We start from the raw sequence: 22,526 nt of genomic DNA, 5'->3' as shown, positions 1-22,526 counted from the left end.
GATCCAAACATCAATTTTGGAGGTGTAAAAGAAAATTAGCATGATGAACAGTGTGGTGGACTACTGATACAGGGGATTAATGAAGGAATATTAATTATGACTTGAGTAATGACTAATTTATTGCTTTTCATGCTTGTCAGGATGGAAGACATCAACATGTGCTGATGTGTACATTTTCTTTAAGTTCCTAATTGAGTAGCTATGTCTGAAATGCTTGTTAACTTTATAGTTTATACACCAGCTGATCACCCGTAAGTTGCTCCTGCTGTAGATTAGACTGTGTTGTATTGTAGTGTAATTACTTTAATAGAAGACACTGTACCTTCAACCTCCAGTTCTGCTTTTGACTCTCCGCCGTTAGTGAACACGTAATACATTCCGATGTCCTCCTTAGTAGCTTCATTTATAATCAAAATGTGCCTCTTGCCATCCTTTTTAAACCTGTACTTTGAACCTGCTGTTTCTCTGTTCAGCTCAACTCCATCCTTCATCCTGAGGAGACAAACACACACATGCTTCAGTGACACTTCAACACACAGAGGTGGGAGGAAGAGCTGATTGATACGTCTGCAATGGTCTTCATGGCTACAGCCTTCAGGGATCACAAGGCTTTGGCACAACAAAAAACTACTGGGTGCAGGAAAAGAGCTGGCAATGTCATGATTATACAATATGGTCATACAGTTTCATATTTGGCATTTATTGTGTGAATGTTGCTGTTATTACCTCAAGTGAATATACGTTTTTTATATATATATATATATATATATATGTTTACTTATTTGTAGAGGGGGATTTGTAAACAGACAATAATCTGACCACACAAATTATTAAATGATAATGCATGATATACTCGCTCACCATTTGACGTTGGCTCCCTCCTCAGACACTTCCACTTCAAACTCCACCTTCTCTCCCACCACGGTGTGAACATCATCCAGCAGCTTGGTGATGGTGATTGGAGGCTCTAGAGACAAAACACAACGCTTTGAGTCAAACTTTGAAACAGCAGAGTGATACTGAGTCATTAACAAACCGTACTACTGTATTATGTGAATCACTTACTGTTCTGTACACTGTACACGTCTAAATCACTGGAGTAAAACTGACAAGGAACATGAGAGCAGTGTGGTGGATAAACAGAGCTGGAAGGTATCAGTGCGTGTGTAAAGTGAGTAAGGCTTTTTTGGTACAGGACATGACAAAACAATAAGAATGGTAATTGTTGGAATTCTAGCTCATGCAAAGTCTTAATTTCAAGGACAATAATGTGGAAATGTACCTCACTCAAATGGGATATAATTCAACATAATTTATTGTCTATCTGTTATATTGTATCAGGACATTATTAGTATGTTATGTTTGTAGATAATTCAATTTAATTGATGACTCAATTAAAGCATTCTGTAATTAAAAGTGAACAAAATTGTGGCCGGGTTAGCTCAGTTGGTAGAGCAGGCGCACATATATAGAGGTTTACTCCTCGACGCAGCGGCTGCGGGTTCGATTCGGACCTGTGGTCCTTTGCTGCATGTCATTCCCCCTCTCTCTCCCCTTTCATGACTTCATCTGTCCTGTGGAAATAAAGGCCTAAAAATGTGTCTTTAAAAAGTGAACAAAATTATATATTAAAGTGTTAAAGACTTTTGTCTGATGTAAATGGAACATGGACTTCATTAGACATCATCATCAATCAGAACTTCATTAATCAGAATATAAATTTTAATAGAAAAAACATTTTCATGACAAAACTGTGGTTTGAGTAAAAACATCTATAATTCAGGTGTTTTTATAATCTTCCCTCCTCTGTGAATTGGTGGTGGGTGGCATGTATATTAGTGTTCTCAAACACACTTAAGAGCATGTGCATGCCCTTTTTTTAGCACAATATACTCCCAAACTCCTTATCAATGCCACCAAACCCTACCATCTTGTAGGTGGAAGGTACCTCAAGTCTCCTGAGGTGGTGGGAGTCACGTTGTGTAACCACATGGTGTGATGCTCGATGCTCTGCTAGCCTCAGCTATTTGTCATCGTCAGCATCCAGTCCCTCTCTGGACATCTCAATTCTCTTCAATCTCAGCAGAAGAGCCCAGAAACTCTCTGAACCACAGTCACAGCACCACAGGAACATATGCAATGTGACTGCGGGCCTCACAATCGTTTGATAAGATGAGCTTGATGTCTTCAGTGTAATTTTGGTTTGCGTAAAACCCATAGACTGTTATCCAAGAAGTGGACGAAGCATCAGGGTCTGATGAGTAAAGCCAATGCGGAAGTGCCTTAAACGTGCATTCTATCTAATTTCCAGCAGGGGGAGACTCCACTGGGTCCAAAAAGAAGTCAGATTATATAGAAGTCTATAAGAAAATAGTTTCGCATTGCCAGACCTTCCTCCACAGCACTGCGGAAGAGGGTCTGGCTAGTCCACACAGCATTCTGGGATGGGAGAAAAAAGTGCTCTAGTTTATTGGCATTTTTATAAACCAATCACAATCGTCATGGGCGGCACTAAACTCTGCACGGAGCCACTGCAAAATAGCCTCGGGAAGGAACTTGGTTGAACATGTGTACGTTCAAAAGTTGTTTTAGTCATGCGAAAGAAAACTCAGATTGGACAGATAGTCTAGCTAGCTGTCTGGATTTACCCTGCAGAGATCTGAGCAGCAGTTAACCATAGTCCTCAGAAATCCACCGGAGTTTAAATTGCCAACACAAAGAAAGCGGAAGGAAGCGGTCTTCGGTGAAAAGACATGCATCCGGCGGAATTTCCTGCGGCACCGGAGCAATCCCGGAAGTAGAACGTCTGGATATAGACTAATAAGAAAATGACATTACTTCTCACTTAAATTTATTAGCTCAATAAACATTTACCTAACAAGTTTGTGGACACAATCGCTACTTTCAAGTCTTCTTTAATACAGCATGATGTTCATTTTGTAAATGATGGTCCCATTTGTTTTAAAATAGACGATAAAGAAGGGTTACCAAGCTTTAGGGCTTGGCTACCTTGTGATTGACAAGTTGCTACCACCTGTACAAGCTTAGCAAATCATATCCCTGGCACTATGTACATTTAAATAGCCATGAACCTGTTTTTGGGTGTTGTTCGTGTTTTTGTGTTAGAACTGTGACCCTTTCACAGTGTGTTTTCAGTTCATGAACGTTAATTGTAACATTTTAGTCGCCTAAAAATGTCTTGTTAAGCGTTCGGCTGTACTAAAACACACTCTAAAGGGTCAGCTTTTAATTTTTTCCGGTGAGTACATTTTTCGCTAGTCAAAATTAGCATCCCAATTAATTAATATCACAGTTAACCTGAATTACAGATACACCTTGCTAATCAAGCTTGCACTAGTAGCTGATAATTTAGCTCCACCCTCATGTCCAAATATGGTCCACAAAGTAATTGGTGGCGACGTTCCACTTCTTTTATACAGTCTATGGTAGTGGTATGGTAGTCCTGTGTTTTGACTAGTTGTCATATGCTGAACTCCTCACTGCCTTCAATAACGTCAAGATAAATCAACGACAAAAGGTACTTATTAGGTACTTGTTTGCAAACAGCAACATAAATTATATTTTTTATGGAAACAAAGAGTTCTTGTGTCCATCGAAATCTGTGTGAGCACACACAGTTGAGCTGCACAGGAGCAGTGTCTGTGGGGAAGAGCTTACCCTCTACATGTTATCACTATGCATTTTTTGCTTTTTGTGTGTTATTTCACGCCATTCAGCCTCTACTGACTTATATTTTGAGTGGGAAAGTCAGCGTAGGAGGGAGGGATGGGTCAAACAAACAGGACTTTCACCCAGGAGAACACTGTCCGTGTCCCGTGTGAAACCAAAAGTCACCGTTGACGTATTTCAGTTGACTACTCAACGTATGTACGGAACTTGTTTACATTAAAAACGTAATATTTTAAACCCAAACCATGATCTTTTACAAAACATAACCAAGTCCTTTTTTAGTTAGTCATTAGTTGGGAATGAGAACGGGGTGTTAAATGACACTTGAAAAAAGATTAAAATGCATACACATGATAGGCAAAATGCTTAAAAGTTACACTTAAATGTGGTGTGCTATTTATACGCCTTTCCATGAGGTCATATTGAAGCACCAGAGTTAGACTGAAAAAAACAGTATCTATAATATAAGATATACAATATATTATTATATAATATAATGTTTGTCTATTAGAACAAGAGAAGGGATAGTAGTACTTTTGATTATTAGTATTATATTATTATTATTTTGGAAGGTTATAAAATATAAAATTAGGATATACTGAATGCTACCACAAATTAATATTTTAATTGAACAGTATGAAAGTGACCTTTAAAAACACACATATCAGTCAACCTCTGATAAATATGACACATAAACACAGCACAACAGTGATACATGACAATTAACAAAACATCAGACTTTCAGTCTCCACATACCCATTAAAAATGAGTGAGCAGACAACAGAGAGCAGCATGCTATAAAAGCATGGAAATAAACAGATTATAGATGACAAACACAGACACGAGAAGGGAACAGAGCTGTCAAGCCTCTCGACGCTCAAATGACAGCATTTGCTAAACCGAGCAGAAAAAGCTCTGCTGCTGAAAGGATTCCTCCAAAGACAGTGACTCATGTACCTTTGACAAAAACCTCCGTGAAGCACTTCTCCTCCTCGACCACGCACTCGTACGCTGCGTCATCAGACAGGTTGCACTTGTTGATAGTGAGTGTCCGCTTGTTACCCACGCTCTCAAACACATACCTGGACGCAAGAGGATGATGGGGGAAGATCATACGAAGGCGATAAAGAACAAACAAGGGGAGAAAGACATAGAAAGAGAGAGAGAGAGAATAATGAATAACTGCTTTCAGCGAATCCAGCCACAATCAGATGGAGAGAGGCCTGGAGACAATGAGAGTGACTCACAGTTAATAGACCGAGACAAAGATACAAAAGCACAAGTATGCTCCCACACACACACACACACACACACACACACACACACACACACAAAACCAGACACGCACCAGAGTTGCTGTACAAATATGGTGACAGACATCAAAGGATTAGTAATGCCACGGTCTGATCATCACACGCAATGGAAGGTAGTGATGGGAAATATTCCCATGGTTACATGTGTTCACATCATCGGACAACTCAAGGTGGCGACATTCACAGTACGTTTCATTTTAATAGCAACAGATGAAGCATGTGAGGCAGTAAAACTAAGTGTTTATGATATAAAATAGTATATTAATCCTCCGTGATGCAGGATCCTTAATCCTGCATCACTTTCACAAAGTTGATCGGATGTCCATAGAGGACGAAAATGTCTGCGTCATAAAATTATATATTATATACAGGGCTTGACATTAGCCAACTTGCCACATGCGGGTAGATTTCGGCAGTGGCGGGTAACACGGTCAATCTCACTAGCCACTTTGGCGGGTGGCATGCCTTTATATTGTAACACTGGTGGCTGGAGTATTGTGCCACTGTGCCGCCGCCCTACACAGGAACACAGCTGTGACCCAGTGTGCAACGGCAGCCCACGGCTGGAGTACAGTGGCTCTTATGGCCATTTAGCAGGACATTTGGTCTGTGTGCTCCGCTTCCCATCACCGAGGGCGCATGCTGGCTGCTAAGTGACATGCGAGCAATCCAAATCACTTTCACCAACTTTCAATTAATCTTCTACACCCATGCACCACCTAGCCTATGCATAAGAAGCTACTCTTTTATGTCTGTGTCTTATTCGGTTGCATGTTTTCATTCAAAAAGGATCTTTACACACATTATCAGAGCTGAATATTTGATGACTGCAGTGTTATATTTTATGTAGTCTTGATTTAGGTGTTTACAGTGCTCATTTCAATTTAAAAGGGCTATAAATCTGGTTCTTCAAGTTAATTGTAGCAAACCATAGTGAACTTTATTCAAATAAAACGTACGGCTATTAAAGATGCTGAGAGGCTAGTAGCTTTTGGAAAACCACTAGCCAACAACATAATTCTCTGTACCATATTCATATTGAATCACACTAAATGTGTGCAGTTTTGGTTTATTTTCAGCGGTATATCTTAACCACAGCAGTGGTTTGTTTGAAAGGAAACAAAGAAAACCTAGATTGACTGGAAAAGCCTTAATCCCACCGGCTCTAACTCTGTAACCCAAAGCATTCGATTGGTTTAGCTCTCGATGGTCACAGTGCAGAGCCTGGAAAAAGTCCCCTTTCCCATAGTAACTGTCTTCATCAAAACAGGATAGGACTGCCTTACTTTCAATAAACAGCATTAAGCTACTCAAAATGGCAGATGGTGAAGCCATTGAAAAAACACCACTCGCAACAGCTGTACCCTCTTCAATAAAACACCAAAAGAAGCCTTTGAAGGAGGGGAAAGAGCAAAGAGGGGAGCGAGAGACACTGAGGAGAGCTCAGCAGGCTAAAGAGGCTCAAAATTAACATTTATATTTACTGTCTGTTAGTCAGAAAGTCAGAGCTCCTAAAGATTTCTTTTTTATTTCTCTATATAGAGCATTGTTGCGACTGATCTCAGTGGGCTTTCAGTCCATATGCAATGCCAGGTGTAATAATAATCATCAAGTCTAGCTTTATGTTAGTTAGTCCAACTATTTACAAGTTACTCTTAATGCTAGTCGCTATGGACAGCTGCTAGGTAACATTACCTTGCGACTACCTAACATAACAACTCAACACTCCAGTGAACATGAAAATACAGTTTTACATGTATTGACTCTATAGGAATGATTACTACCCAACTCCACCTGCAATGATGTGACTGAAACAACTTTTAACCTCTCTAAAGTGCATTTTTTCCACAAGACGTAACAAATATTACTACCTCTGAAGTGTGTTATCGTGATAATATTTTGTATTAACAATGGAAGAAATAGCAAAAGGGTCACTTGTAGCTAGGAACCCTCAGATAATTATCAACCAACTCTGCAGGTTTCAATCACTACAAAGCGTTTTAGTGTCTTCAAGTTCAAGGGTTGTAGTTTTGTTTTGTTCCACAACTTTACTGTTTAATTCTAATCTCACCACTTTCATAAACCTCATTTCCAGCAGTGGCAGGCAGCTGGTTTTGGCACCGAAAAAAACATAATCTTGTTACCCAGCACCAAGTGGCACACAGACAAAGTAGCTAGCTAGCTAACTAGCTGGTTAACATAATGAAGCATTGTAGCAAAAGCCAGATATGTCCTATCTTTCCAAAACAGATCTAAAAGGAGAGTAAATATTGGACATGGTGACCAGAAACACGACTCCTAATAATTGCTAATATTGCTTCAGGTGGTCTGGATGTGTAAATTGGCAATTGTATGCTAACGCATTAGCCATAACAACTTGAAGTTGTCAATGTTTACAGCTTGTTGCAATTATTTATTTTATTTTGAAATGTTTTCCTTTCTCTTTTTAATTTGCTTTATATGTGTGATTGTATAATATTAAATATATTTTTTTTATAATTTTTTCCTATAAATGGAAATAAGCATTGACACAACAATATACTGTGTATAATCTTCTTTGGCTCAGTAAAAATATTTGAAATACAGCCTGTTGCGATGCCCCCAAGAGACCAAAACACCTGATTGATGGGAGTCTCAGCCCATCACCCTCAGTTATGGAGGCGTCTGTGTGTGCTCTGTGTCTAAATGATTGTTTTTTTTCTGGCTAAAGCCACTACCAAGATGGCAGCGAGTGGTAAACCTCCATCGATGCAACAGCAATGAACATGAAAACCTACAGGTAACGTTATAGACAAATGTCCATGATTTTGAGTTTATAGTTTAAAGTATAGCTAGCACTCAAAGGCCCTCAAAAAATATTACAGTTTAACGGTTCACAACTTTTTACCACAATTGTCCTCACTTTGTAGTCAGACCTCAAAATTAAGTGTCCTACTGTAGTATATTCTTTAACATAACCAGGGTTTAGTACAATGCCACAATCAGACAGACACATATACCGTTCAGTGTGCCACCTAAAATGGTAATTTGCTCACTTGGCTGATGGTTTGATTTCCTGTCCGTTTTTGAGCCACTTGATTGGAGCGTTGGGGTCAGCTAGTTCCACTAACAGCTGAATCTTCTTGCCCTTGTCCACTGAGTAGGCTGAATCCAGCTTCCTCAGGAAAGCTGACAAGAAAGTATCCAGTTAGTATAGTTCAACCACTGCTTTAACAGCCAGATAATAAAGTTAAAGTGCCAAGCAGCAGCAAGTTTATGCTAACACACATTCCACCTGTTGTCCCTGCAATATAACTCCCCCCCGCCCCCCCAAGGCCTTTAAACGTCGCTGGTATTTACGGCCTCCTGCATTTAAGAGCTCTTGTTTCCTGCCAGCCACCTCACCCCTACTGCACTAGTCTTCTTTTGCCTCGTAACACCTCTCCTGTCTCTTCCCTCGCTCCTCACCATCACTTTTCTTGGGCTCCACCTTCTTCCTCATATTCTTCAGCCTCTTCAGCATTCCCCTCAGGTCTGTGATGCCATACTCAAAGGCAATCTTCTCATAGTCACATGGCTTAGCCTCCTTCAAGATTTCCCACACATCTACTTCTTCTACAACAACCTCCTTGTGTTTCTTCTCCCTTTTTGGAAGAGAACCAAATTTAAGAGACCCAAATTTAAGTTATGATGTATGCCTATGACTGTTGTACTTTGTAGATGATGTTACCTTTTCTTAAGCAGGGCACTGAAGTCTAGATCACCAGCATCCTCACCTGCATCTCCACTGGAATTAAAAGAAAAGAGATTTGGGGGGGGGGGGATTATCTTGGTACAGTATGTTTATAAACCTGAGTTATTTACAACACCAGTGAATTGGTTAGTGAAAAAAGAAAAAAGAGCATTAGGAGATATACATTTATAATAATACATCCCCCTTTTTATTCCACATTACACACATCTATAAATACACACAGAAATTAAAAGACTATTATAAACCCAAGAAAGACAACACAAGCAAATACAACAGCAGAGTTCTAATGAATTAGTGGCTATAGTTAAAGCTTACACTTTTTTCATCCTGTGTTTGGATAGATGCAATAATAGGATGAGTGAGAACATAGAGCAGAGCGTTTGATGAGGACTACAAGCTACCATCATGCCCTAAATTCAAGTGACAGACAGAAATCACAACAGACACGCACATATAAGCAGCAGACATGACAGAAATGAGCAATAAGCAAAAGCACAAGCGCATTAATGAGGTGATTGCACAAGTTCTGAAGCATGGCTAAAATATTGTTAGTACAGATGTGGCTCAAGGTGATGTTATATGGAAGTCTGAGACATCAGTAAATGGACGTACACCCTTGAGGCATTTTCAGGCAGAATTGTATGTTGAGAACTTCACAGACGGGGAAACTACGACTGTGTTCCACTGCATAAACCCTTTATTACCCCCCTCACATGCACATTTCCAAGTGATGAAAAGCAATCACGTGGTCTTGAGTCATCAGTCACCTTCTTGTGCTCAACAAGGTGACAAAACTGTGTGTGGCAGTGTGTCTACAGACTTGAGTGCTTGTTGTTTTCCACTTGGAACAGTTTTCCTGGCATTGTTGAGGCTCATTGAACCCTTCAGAGACAAAGGTAAATGCCAATAAATTCAAAGCCATTCCGAGCAATCGTGTTCATCCTATGGATGAACAGTTCATCCAAGGATAACATCCATCCAAGTTGTCCTTGCCATGCTGTAAGACATTTTCCCAGGGTGATAATGCCCTCATTCACGCGGCGCATGTGATCACCAAATGATCGGGTGAGCATGAAAACGATGTTAGCAGTGTACTGCAATTGCAACAATTGCTACAATTCAACCTACTTGAGCACTTTTGAGAGATAGCACCATCAAATGATGGAAGAAGGGCGCTCCAGGAAGCTTTTACACTAAGTTTGTTTTAACACATCTTTTCATCATCTACACTAAAGTTCACCGATGCAATAAAACTGATTTTCCAAATCTGTTGTGGTGAAGTCAGTTGGACTAGAATTCACATGAAAATGGGACTCAGGGGAGCGCTCTCTTTCATGTGCATTGAGAGCAAAGCACAAAATGCTCATCTCTCTCATATTAGCCGATGTCATCAGAAACACTTCATAAAGCTGCTGCAGCAGGAACGTGATGCTCAAATACTGAAATGCAAACAGTGTTTTTTCAGTGACACGCACAACTGATGCTGATGTAGAGTGATGGACAAACATACCATGTTTCAGAAGAATTGCTGTTATTGAACCTTAAAGTGTACATAACAAAGTAATTGGCCAAAAGGGAGTCAATCCCCATAGACCCCCATATTGAAATGTCCAACTTTACAGCCAGTAGCGGAGTGGCAATTGGGAGACTCGGGACTTTTCCCGGTGGGCTGGTAGTGTTTTCGAGGCCGCAAGGGCCGGTCTGATAATAGTTATACATTGCAAGTTCTTAGCAACACCATCCAGCAGCCTGGTATGCGGCCGCTGCCCGCTGGTCAAACTGTGTAGCCTCTGCTCAACCCGTACGGCGGGCTGCAGCAGACTCTTATTTCAATACAAACACAGGCTAATCAGAAAGCACTAACTAAAGTGCAGGTCACAACCATGTCTAGGATCTTCAGAAATATAGGGGGATCAGTGAGCGGCCCCTCCCCAAATGGCATAGCCCTGGTCGGCCTATGACGTAGTCATCATCTATCGGTAACGTTAACAGACAGTGTGTGAGTCTAATGATGGAAAGCCAAAAAAGAAAAGGGAAAGGTGGAGCTGAGAAGGTCAGACTCAAAAGGAAAAAAATGATGGAGGAGGAGGCAGCGAAATGCTCCAAAATAATGGACATGTTCCGGGCATCAATAAGTAAAGATACTACAGGTGAAATAAGCTAACTTTGCTAAGCACCTAATGTTATAGCTAGGCACAGATGGGAATTAGCACCAGCTACCAGTCAGCCAAAAGCTTGTGAAATTTGAAAGTAGCTTGTGGTAAATATGAGACAAATTAATGGTTTACTATTGAGTGGCAGTCAATTCCAATGCGCTACTTGCGTTGGGCTAGTGTGGATCGTGTTGCTGTGCTGTGTGTTGTTGTGGTAGCCGAAATAAGCATGTTTACAGCCTGGTACAAAAAAACGGTTTTGGTCTCTATAGCTACTTTTTTCCTTCATGACAACTATACAGGGGGTGAATTTCTTTTATAACTCACCCGTTTCAATTATATTGATGTTCTGCATAATTAAGAGCGTGCCACTCTGAGTGGCAGGTGGCTGCCATCAGAGGAGGTGAGCTAGACTGTAGGCTTCATTCAGCCTGCTGTGCCAGCGTACAGGATGTATTCCACGGAATATTTTCTGTTTCCCTTTGTAGCCTTTTCAGCTGACCAACCAGTCAGCCAAGCAACAACATGAAGAAGAGGAAATAGCCTGAAATGCCCGGGGCATACGTATGATTGAAACTTTGGGCTATTTCAGACATGAAACACATAAGACACAGAGTTAAAAAAAAGAAATAAAAAAAACCTCCACAGACATAAGCAGTGAACAGAAGTGAATATCCTAAAGAATGGAAACAGACAGTAATACATGTTAAGAGAAACACACAGAGGATCTTATAGGAGACAGTACGCTCCATGCTTACCTTTTAGAGGTTGAGCTGCATGACCTCCACACAATAAGGTGTTTCATTCATTATCTCTTCAGCAACATATTTGAGTTTTAACCAACTTTTCACTTTCCATTCATCACACCAACCTCTCCCCTTGCCCTCTCTCTCCTTCATATGAGCATTCTGCAAATAAGCACACTGACATCCTGTCTAAACCACAATATGATTCTGTCTTTTAGCCTGCTGTGTTTCTCATCTTACCTGCGCCTTTCTGCTCGCGCTCTAACAACGGAGGGAAATTATATTTTTACAGATTACAAACATGGGACTCGAGATGTCAGTGCGAAAGTGTTGGCTGATTTACGATCACATAGGATGCATACAGTATACAGGCTGAGAACAGCTGAAATAAAAAATAAAAACTCTTTAAAAAAGCTACACAGTAACAGAATACACACTCCGATACACTTCACACATGCAGATGCAGAGACGGAAATAGACAGTGAGGGAAAGAGATACATATATATATATATATATATATATATATATATATATATATATAGTTAAAAAAAGTCTCTTCAGAGACTGCCACCGAGACATATGAAGAAGTACATAAGATGCTAAACCATGAGGGACTCCAGGTGAAGCAAGCAACACCAAGGCGGCAGACGCATTGAGACGTGACAGAAAGAGAGAGAAGGCAGACGGCCTGACTTGTACAAAGTCGGCTACAACTGAGGGAAAGACAGACACACAGGCAGAGACACTCCTTGAGACTGACAGATGCCCAGAGGCAGCGATCTACAGAGGAGCATATGGGAGACAGTGTGACGGGTGACATGTTGAGTAGACCCTCGCCGACACTGACACTCACGATCGCTTAAACGACTCCAAGATGTTGTCCTGCTGCTCCTCTTGTACAGCTGAAAGTAGACGGTAGGAGAAAGACTGGTGAGAGCCCGGCTAGGTTAATTCATTACACAGCAGGCTTTGAGCAGCAAAGGAATAATGGACTGATGACCTCGCTAGGCCACTAAATGATAGGACCTAATGCGTATCGCACTCACTGAGTTATTGGCTGACAAAGCCGGTTATATAGTAATGGTGGATACGCAGAATGGAAGATGACAATAATGAGATTGTCTGTCTCCAGACCTACCCTGCACGGAGACTTCGAATGTACAACTGTCACACTTGTCTTTGGAGGTGACCTCGCAGCGGTAGCCACCTGCGTCTCCATCCACTACTTTGATGATGCTCATCTCGTAAGTGTAGATCTGACAGAGAGAGAGAGAGAGAGAGAGAGAGAGATGATGTGCTAGAAACATATGCAGTTAAATGAACGCCCGTGCACGCACACGTGCATGCACAGATATGCAGGACGTGCTCACAAGCTCAGAGTATGCATAACACAGTTTGACCGATATCGGTTTGCTGATAAAGCCATCGAGCCAATATTGGTTTTTATTAGCTGGTTGGTCGGGGCCGTTTGTTTGATTACACACTCATCATTCCCTCCAGTTTGTTAATGTATAAAGTATCTGTGTCACAGAAGTGGGAAATCCATTGAATGAGGAAGTTGTGATATAAAATAAGTGATAGTATGCAAACCTACAGTCCTGCAGTCTCAGATTCATTTAAAAGTTGAGAGGCAGCATGAGACACGTTCTCTCTCTCTCTCTTACACACACACACACACACACACACACACACACACACACACACACAAACTAAACTAAATAGTTGGAATATCTTAGAATATCTTTTGGTTTAGATCGATAGAATATAGATAGATAGATACATTCAACTTAATTGTCATTGTGCAGAGTACAAGTACAGTTTGTTTGTGTCGAAATGCAGTTTGCATCCAACGAGAAGTGCAATGTGATATACAAAGTATAGACAGGTGGTTTAGTTCAAGATGTCAATGTTGAAGCTTCAGCTATGACATATAAAAAAAGATGGTAAGAGGTGGCAAGATGGTGGAGGAAACAGTTTATATAACCTGATTATTCAGAAAATGTTTTTAAATGCACAAATATAAAAACATATCTTTTCAACAGCGGCTCAATGAGGCTGTACCTAGGCACAGGGGTGCTTAATGTTAGCATCAGCATGCTATACTGTACTCACAATGACAATGCTAATGTGCGATGTTTAGCAGGGAATATTTACGAGGTTCATTATCTTATTTAGCCGGTTAGCATGCTAGCATTTCTAATTAGCAGTAAACGCTGGCTGCCCGATCCGTACCGGAAAGCCGATTTGTTTTAGGCATGTGCGAAGATGGTTGAGTTTAGGCTTTGACCTAGAATGGTTAGGGTCAGGATAGGTTTAAAACGGACTGGGTAGTGACTAGTCTATATCCTTTATGTCCCACTTCTGGGATTGCTCCGTTTCCGAGGGAAAGTCCGCCGGATTTCACTCATTCAGGCCGGATATCCGTTGCCTTGGGCTTCCTTTGTGTTGGCATTTTCAACTCCGGTCGATTTATGAGGACTGTAGTTAACCTTTTCTCAGATCTCTGCAGGGTAAATACAGACAGCTAGCTAGACTATCTGTCCAATCTGAGTTTCTGTTGCACGACTACTTTTTTTTTACTACAAAACAACTTTTAAACGTACACATACTTCCCGGTGCTTAGCACCGCCCAAGGCGATTGTGATTGGTTTAAAGAAATGCCAATAAACCAGAGCACATTTTCCTCCCATCCCCGAATGCTATGTGTAGTAGCCAGACCCTCCTCCAGCGTGCTTTGGAGGAGGCAAAGCGAGACTAGGTAGTGACAAACTACAGCTAAGGCTGATGATAATGTCATTAGTATGCAGGTATTTGCTCATGAACTAAAGTATTTGGCAAGTTAAAATGTTGACCTCAAGATGGCACTAGATGAAAAGTCAGAGGATCACCAAAGTCAGTAAGCTTTGCAAAACGTCATGACAATCCATCCAATAGCTGTTGAGATATTTTAGTCTGGACTAAAGTAGTCGACCAACCAACCAACCAACCAACCAACCAACATTGTATGTGAGACCTTGTACAGACGGTGGTAACACATCTCCTTGGTAAAGGACAGTAGAATCAACTTATCAATCTATTGCTCTGCTTAGAGCCACAGTGTTAGCACGGCTACTAACCTCTGTAACAATGAATGTACAAAGGTTATATGAACACATATACAGTATGAACACACACACCTTGGTGTTCCTGTCATAGACCTCTTTGAACTGCAGGTGCTTTCCAGCTTTGCTGCCCAGGTCCAGCCACTTCCCCTTCAGCCATTTCATGTTCGGCTTCCTCAGCAGACTTGAGGAGTCAACTTTAGCCACAAACGTGATGTCCTTGCCTGCCACGAACAAGAATTAGACATAGTAATTAATTCAAATAGATTAGCTGTCTGTATTCCAGAGGGAATTTGGCACTAAGTGGGCAACTCCTTTCATTTGGGATATAATTCAGGGCTTTTATGGCGGCTCGTCTTGCCAGACCTTTTGTTGCTGTGACACTCTCCGGCTTCAGCACGAACATGCCGCTTAGCTCGGACATCTGAGGATCCTCCCCTGCTACATGTTCTGTGATGGGTGGTGAATAGATGAATCAGAGAAGACAGATTAAAGCTGGAAATCATGATCTGGGCACGACTCACATAAAGACACAACAAACGGATGACAACAGGAGACAAGTCGACCAAGCAAACCACCTAATCAGCAGTCTTCTTAATCATCATCAATTTGTTGATGAGATGTCTTAAACCAATAAATTCCACCCGCTGAGCTCAGAAGCTATTACTTTTATACGGTTATCTGGCACTAAAACTGAGTAACAGTCTTTCCATGAGGCAAAAATATTCAGCAAGTAATGCCTTTGATGTTACACTGCATAAACCATTTGGGACCCTCTGATAAATGACAGGCTACCAAGGAGTCCCCTGGAACAGAATGGCCCCAGGGAATAAAGAAACTCCTCAGATCACCTCTGAAGACATCACATTAGGGTTGACTCTGCAATCTGCTGCCACCCTGACTGAACATAAGCTGAGGCTGTACACTCTTATCTTGGTGATAAAAAAAACAAACAAGTTGCTCTTTTATCCGTTCACTTCTTTTGCAGGTAAATTGATGAAACCTCTGTAAGGTGTTTGCTTGTCAGTTGATTTGCTTTACAGATACGCTAATGTGTTCAGTTCTCTTACCATCAGGAGGCAACTCTGCAGCAGATGGGGGGGGGGAAGAAAGAGAGAGCGGGGAACACGTCAGTCTGTACAGTATCTGTGCTGTTTAACACAAGCATTAATAGGCCCAATGATAATCTTGACTTCAGGTGAGGAACACTCACATGTTAAATCGATGTGCTTTCACATTCCAAAAAAACACATCTTTCTTTCTCTGAGTCTAATTAACAGATCCTGTTTTTTTCTTTTACAGAAAAACACACAACTGTTAATGAGTTATGTCTTCAGCAATCAAGTTCAAAAATCCCTTTGACTGTGCTAAAGTCAGGAGGGTTGTTAACTGTGCGTAATATGCATAAACTCTTGTTTCTCTCACTTCCTGAGTCGAGGACTTGATCACACTTGGTTTTAAAATGTGTTTCAGTGATCTGAACACAAGTGGACAGCCAAGACCACCCAACACTTTGTCCAACTCGTCGTAAAATGGGTAAGTTATAGAGTGTTGGCACACTGCCACCAAAACAACCACCACGTCCTGCATTGACGAGGTATTTTCCTGTTACATCATTGACAGGGTTCAGGACTTATTAGCATTAACCCTACAAAAGATAAGTGGTCAAATGCATCCTAGACCACCTCGGCAAGTGGTTTGAGTGATCAGATCACAATATGGCCTGTTGGTCATTAGGGTCCGAGCGCCAACAGCATCGAAGGCCCTATTGAAACTGAAGGAATTATTATTTTCCCGGCAAATGAATCGCCTTTTATGAGGGGCTTAACATACTACGTACAAAAAAAGCTCATTGGAGACATACCCTAAACCCAACAGGAAGTCTGCCATTTTGAATTGAAAGTTCGAAATTAGTGCGATTTTGGCCATTTCCACGTCGTACTTTAACGAACTCCTCCTAGAGATTTCATCCGATCAACCTCAAATTTGGTCTGTGCCATCTTAAGACCTTAAAGATGAAAAGTTATTAAAAGAAAACATTTCGTCATAGGGCATGGCCGTGGCGGGGCGGCCATTTTGTGAGTTTCACCATCAAAACAGGAAGTGGGTGTTACTTGAGTGTACATTTTCCACTTGGCTCGAAACCTTTCAGGATTCATAAGTATCCAACCCTGACGACATCTACAGGCCAATATTGGCTCAAAGTCATAGCACCACCTAGTGGCAACAGGAAATAGACCTAAAAGTCAAGGTGCTATCAAAGCCTGTCAACGGAAAGCTGTTCCACTCCCTATTCAGCCCCATTGTACCGAATTTGGTTGCAGTTCCACCAGAGTTCCACTGGGGGTGATCGCGGTCCAGTGCTAAATGAATGGGACTCTATGGAGCTAGACAGCTAAATTTGTCTCTTTCGCCCCAATTGTCGTTGAGAAATCTCAGATTTGATTGTAGTTTTTGCAAGTTCAACATGGATTATAGGTCAAAAGTTGAATGAACGAGTACTTGTGTCCTTTCGATTTCTTACAGGTTGAGTCATTGTTGCCCATAACACGCTAGCATTCTGCTAATGAATGCTGATTGGTCAGTGAAGGACTGATTACGATCGGAGATCCCGCTTGACGGCATCCAAAGCAGAACCAGAATGTCAGAGTGAATATTTCGCCGTGGTCTTTAAAACATTAGCGAACCTCTTTCTAGCACGTGTATTAACAGGGAGAGTCTAACCTGTCAGCTGTGTTGTCGATGCTTCGAGAGAACAAAGGAAGCGACTCAGAGGTTGCCGTAAAGCAGTATCTCTGGCCATATATGTGTATGACGTCATTGACATTTTAAAAGGCTTTTTAGAACAAAAAAGCCACTTTAAAAAAATCTAACACCCAGCAGTGTGTATTTTCTTAGCCTCCCCTTTCGAATGCAACTATTGACTATAGCTCCATAGAGTCCCATTTATTCTGCACTGGCCTGTGAGCGCCCCCTATATGGAACTCTGGTGGAACTGCAACCAGTTCAGAAGCCGGAAGTAATGAGAGAGTGGAACTTCTTCCCTTATTAGAAATTCTTTGGTGCTATACTTTAACAAACTCCTCCTAGAGATTTCATCTGATGGACTTCAAATTTGATGTGTACCATCTCAACACCTTAAAGATGAAAAGTTATTTAAAGAAAAACTTTTCGTCAAACGGTGTGGGTGTGGCGGCCATTTTGAGCATTTATCAATGAACAAAGAAGTTGTATCTTTGGTGTACATTGTCATATCTGCCAGAAATTTCTCACATTTGACAAGGGTCCAGGCCTGAGGACACCTACAGGCCAAAATTGACTTTTGGTCATAGCGCCCCCCGCTGGCAACAGGAAATCCGCCTTATATGACAAACATCATCCGATTTACATGAAACTTATAATGTGTGGTCTACATGTGTTACTGAGCCTTCCCCTATACTTTAACCACGCTCATGTATGTAGGCCACGCCCCTTCTTATGGCTTTTGAACCATTTAAGGTAGAGTCTTGTGTGAGGTATCATTGAACTCAGCAGAGAGTTCCTTCTTCATTGGTGATGGTTTGGGCCGCCCACCTATGCTTTGGCCATGCCCCCTTTCACAGCTAATGAACTGTATGACGTAGAGTCTTATGTCAGGTATTATTGAACTCAGCAGGGAGTCCCCATTTCATTGGTGACGATTTGCAGTGTCTGAGTGACAACGCAAATGCACGGTCGCAAGGAGCAGTGTTCGCCAGTAACCCCGACGCGCGCAGAGGAGCGAGGGCCCGTCCAACGCTGCTTGCAGCTTTAATTTACGCTTGTATTTAGCACTGTCCACTTGTGATCCAATCGCCCTAGACACATTTTAAAACCAAGTGTAAACAGGGTCAGACATACTGTAAAGGCTATTTATGCTCAACAATAGATACGGACGGAGACTTCTGTCCATACTCGGCGCTCATTTTGTCCGTATTTGTACATGTTTTCTGAAAGCTTACAGATACAGACAAAACGGAGCACTACCACTGGAAATTGTGGGGGCATTGTAGGCAATGTAGCCAATAGTTCAAGTTAGACATAACCATAGGTAACAACGATATTTTAAAAACCTTTTGAGGAGAGGCTGGGCAAGTTGGTCAGAAATTGTAAACATCTATACTTACTTCGCCTGGGCACATGGACAAAAAGTTACTACAGAACAGCTGGGAGGAGATTGGACAGGACTTAAATGTGAGCTGGACAGTAACAAAGGAAAAGTGGAGGTCCGTGCGAGACCAATTTGCTCGAGCCTCCTCTAGTGGATGTACTGTATTGCTTAACATCCATGCCAACATAAAAGACGTATGGAAGTATGTGGGCAGTGACGGTTACATCATTTGAAATAGATGTTATGTGTTTTTGTAAGGGAGCATAAATGAGCCTTAAGTGTTACAGGAAAAGAGGGTTTATGGACAAGCAGCAGGTAAAGATAACATCGGACCACGTAGAGTGAGTAAGGCCTTGGGTGGAAATCTATTGGACGAGAGCAGTTGCTGAGAGAATGGAGCCAGGGTCACGTGTCAAATAAGGTCATGCGCCTCCATAAATTCAGAGAGCCACACCGTCGGCGCCTCTTCCTCTTCCTCTCTCTCTCTCTCTGCTTTTATGGGCTCAGTTAATTTGATCTTTTAATCAAAAGTGCCCCTGAGGACAGATCCCAGTTCAGATGTTCAGGATGATTTAAAAGGTTTCAGTTAGAATGCTAAATGGGTAAAGCCGATCCTGGAATGGCACCCAGGGGACACTTTTGAATGTTTACGCTCTTACAGTTTTACATTGGAGAGTTGCTGTGTTTGGGATAAGGGTTGCATGGTGAAATTATCTCCAGACACTGTCCTCGGTTCTGAGAAGGGAAGTTTTGAAATTTTGAATTTGGACAGCAAACTTTAACCCACATTAAAGAGCTCATATTATGCTTTTTGGCTTTTTCCCTTTCCTTTATTGTATTATATATCTTTTTTGTGCATGTAATAGGTTTACAAAGTGAAAAAGCCCAAAGGGAGATACCATCTCCCACAGAAAACACTGTTCACTAACTGCTCGAAAAAGCTCTATTGCAGTCCAGCCTTTACTTCTGTGACAAACGCGTGTCATTTTGCGTCACCTTGTAACACACATTATAATGTTCGTCTAGCTGCTAGTGTGGCACGCCCTCAAACCAAGCTAGTTAGAGCGGAGGCCCAAAGAGTTCAGACAGCTGTAGCGCCATGTCCAGGAGAAAGTGCAGAATTAAAACGTTAATGTATGAAAGACTAATTTGTTAACATTTAAATAACCTTACCACTCTGAAACGTCTTGCTCCAGGCTAGGTTGTGAAGCTGGTTTGGTTTGTTCTGCCTGTGTTTCAGGATCAGACTCAGGTTCAAACATAAACGGCTGAGCCAAAGACATGGTTACCAGCTGAAGCGGGTTTGTTTTGGATCACACTAGCTTGCTTGTCAGGGCCCGCCCTACTCTGCTTCTAACTGGCTAGTAGTCCTTACCTAGGTACTGCACATGTGCGACTCCCAACAAAGATGGAATAGAAGTGAGATGCCTCACTCGGTAGCTCAACACACAGGGTGAAAAGAGGAGCCACAGCAATGTGCAGTACAACAAATATATGGTGTTTTTTGAAAATGAAACCATGTAAACCTATTCTGGTACAATCTCTAAATACAATTATGAACCTGAAAATGAGCATAATATGAGCACTTTAAAGTATTCAGTAAAACTTAATTTTACAGGCCCAGAATTTCCTCGTAACTTCCTTATCATTTCTAGAAACTTTTCTGGAAATAATAAATGTAATTTGGAACTTATTTTAGGAAAAATAGAGACAGAGTTTGGGACTAGTTTAGTTTAAGACTGTCCTCCCAAGAAGAACAAATTATGTTTCTGTTAAGGTGACAAAGCCATTCAGTGACTCTTTAATCCATTTGGCAAAAAGTCAGGTTAAATTATTACAGCAGCAAAGTTCACATCAAGAGGAGTTCAGGTGGAGAGATGGGTCAAGATGTCAGACTTTAACACAGGAGACTGCTGATCGTTTCCTGTTTCAACAGTCAACCTTGGTTTATTTTAGCCATGACCACGATTGTTCCCTAATCTTAACTGAGTGGTTGTTATTTTAACCATGACAATTCCTTGTTTATTTACTTTTTTGTCTGTTTTAATTTATTTGTATTGTTTTTACATACATATGTGTTATGCCCCCTGTAATACTTGCTTTGCTACTTCACTACATCAACAAATTGCACATTGTTCAGCTATACCTGCTACTCACTAAAAGCATTCAATTAGAATTGATTATTTAATTATAATTAATGCCAAATTGCATAGTTCTTTCTAAGAACCTTCCTAGAGAATTATTAGGAAATGATTAGGAATTTATGGACCCGTAAAATCAGAGATTATTAAATATTCTATCCCTGACTGGGAATTACTGCACTAAAATAGTAACATATCTATCCATTCCATCCATAAAATATACTCTATTCATAGAACGTATAGTAGTGTAATTTCACAGTCATTATTTATTCAGTATATTCTCCATTTATGATCAGAGCACCACCAGATAAGTGTCTCAAACTCCTTCAATCTCATGTTGTACATACATCATATTACCAGTGTGGTTACCAGCAGTCTTGCACTGTTATATCAGTCAGTAGTAGTATATTGTAGTATATCCACATATCCACACACACATTTGATATATACCCAGCATAAGTATAGGCAGGATATATCACTTTTTATAAACCAGACCTTATCAGTTCATTTCACATTGAAAACACTCTCAAACGTTCTCTCGGATGCTTTGGTGGAAGCAATCTAACCACTTTAATCACTTTGGTTTTATTGCTGTCATAAACTTCTCTGTTGTCTGTTATATTTGTATTTTATTTAATTGCTTCATCTGACAGTTTATCTGATGGCTCGAGCTGCTTTCAAGATGTGTCTTTGCATTGTTTTCCTCCTTTTCTTCTACGTCCCTTTATCTGTTTGCTGTGAGGCACTTTGTCACTTTGTTTGTTACATAAATAAAGTTATTATTGTGATCATTATTATACTCAATGTCCAGAAATCTTCAAGGCTATATCTCTGCAAAAAAGAATTATCACGTTCATAAGCAATAATGAATCCATCTGCTGTGAGAAAACCTTCGATCTTAACCACCAATGATGGCTGTCACCAGAGCAGTCCCAGGCTTCTGGGAGCAACACTTTCAGTCTGTCCAACACTCAGTAACAGATATACATGTTACAAAGTGGTTGACACAAAACAAGCAGAGAAAAAGAAAGCACAAACAGGCTGGGAAATAGTGTGTTGTGTTCCTTACCATCCCTAGGCTCATTGTTCGCTGAATGAAAAGAAACAGTTGGTACATGGAAATTAGTAGTGTGGACAATGGGTTAAAATACTTCCTACAGTGACGCTGATCACCTCAGGCTGTGTGTGTGTGTGTGTGTGTGTGTGTGTGTGTGTGTGTGTGTTCAAAGCTGTTCATCAAAGATCGGATTAAAGACAATACAGTATTAGCCTGTTCACTGAGACAACTACAACATCTTCAGACTGAAACTCTACACACACACACACACACACACACGCACGCACGCACGCACACACGCACACACACACACACACACACACACACACACACACACACACACACACACACACACACTTATACACAGACAAAGCAAAGTGCTTACCTACAGCAGGCTGGACATCTGTTAATGAAGAATAGGCACAGGTTAAGCAGATTAGAGAACCAAATGAGTGGAAATGTA

General features: G+C 41.1%; 1 protein-coding gene across 1 annotated transcript in view; it reads right to left on the bottom strand.

Annotated features, from left to right (window-relative positions):
• Positions 1–20,119, bottom strand: part of mybpc2a (myosin binding protein Ca) — a 39,669-nt gene extending 19,550 nt beyond the window's left edge. The window contains exons 1-11 of the mRNA XM_078269201.1: positions 20,039–20,119; positions 15,103–15,186; positions 14,812–14,960; positions 12,774–12,891; positions 12,489–12,537; positions 8,713–8,769; positions 8,451–8,626; positions 8,039–8,171; positions 4,648–4,772; positions 862–967; positions 323–492 (exon numbers count right to left, since the gene is read on the bottom strand). Coding sequence (XP_078125327.1) covers positions 323–492; positions 862–967; positions 4,648–4,772; positions 8,039–8,171; positions 8,451–8,626; positions 8,713–8,769; positions 12,489–12,537; positions 12,774–12,891; positions 14,812–14,960; positions 15,103–15,160 — 1,141 coding nt within the window. The 5' untranslated portion in view covers positions 15,161–15,186; positions 20,039–20,119. The remainder of the gene's footprint in view (positions 1–322; positions 493–861; positions 968–4,647; positions 4,773–8,038; positions 8,172–8,450; positions 8,627–8,712; positions 8,770–12,488; positions 12,538–12,773; positions 12,892–14,811; positions 14,961–15,102; positions 15,187–20,038) is intronic.
• Positions 20,120–22,526: the final 2,407 nt, after the last annotated feature.

This window comes from Sander vitreus, chromosome 15 (genome assembly GCF_031162955.1).
Source record: "Sander vitreus isolate 19-12246 chromosome 15, sanVit1, whole genome shotgun sequence".
NCBI classification, from domain to species: domain Eukaryota; kingdom Metazoa; phylum Chordata; class Actinopteri; order Perciformes; family Percidae; genus Sander; species Sander vitreus.
This window is presented reverse-complemented; position numbering and strand designations above follow the sequence as displayed.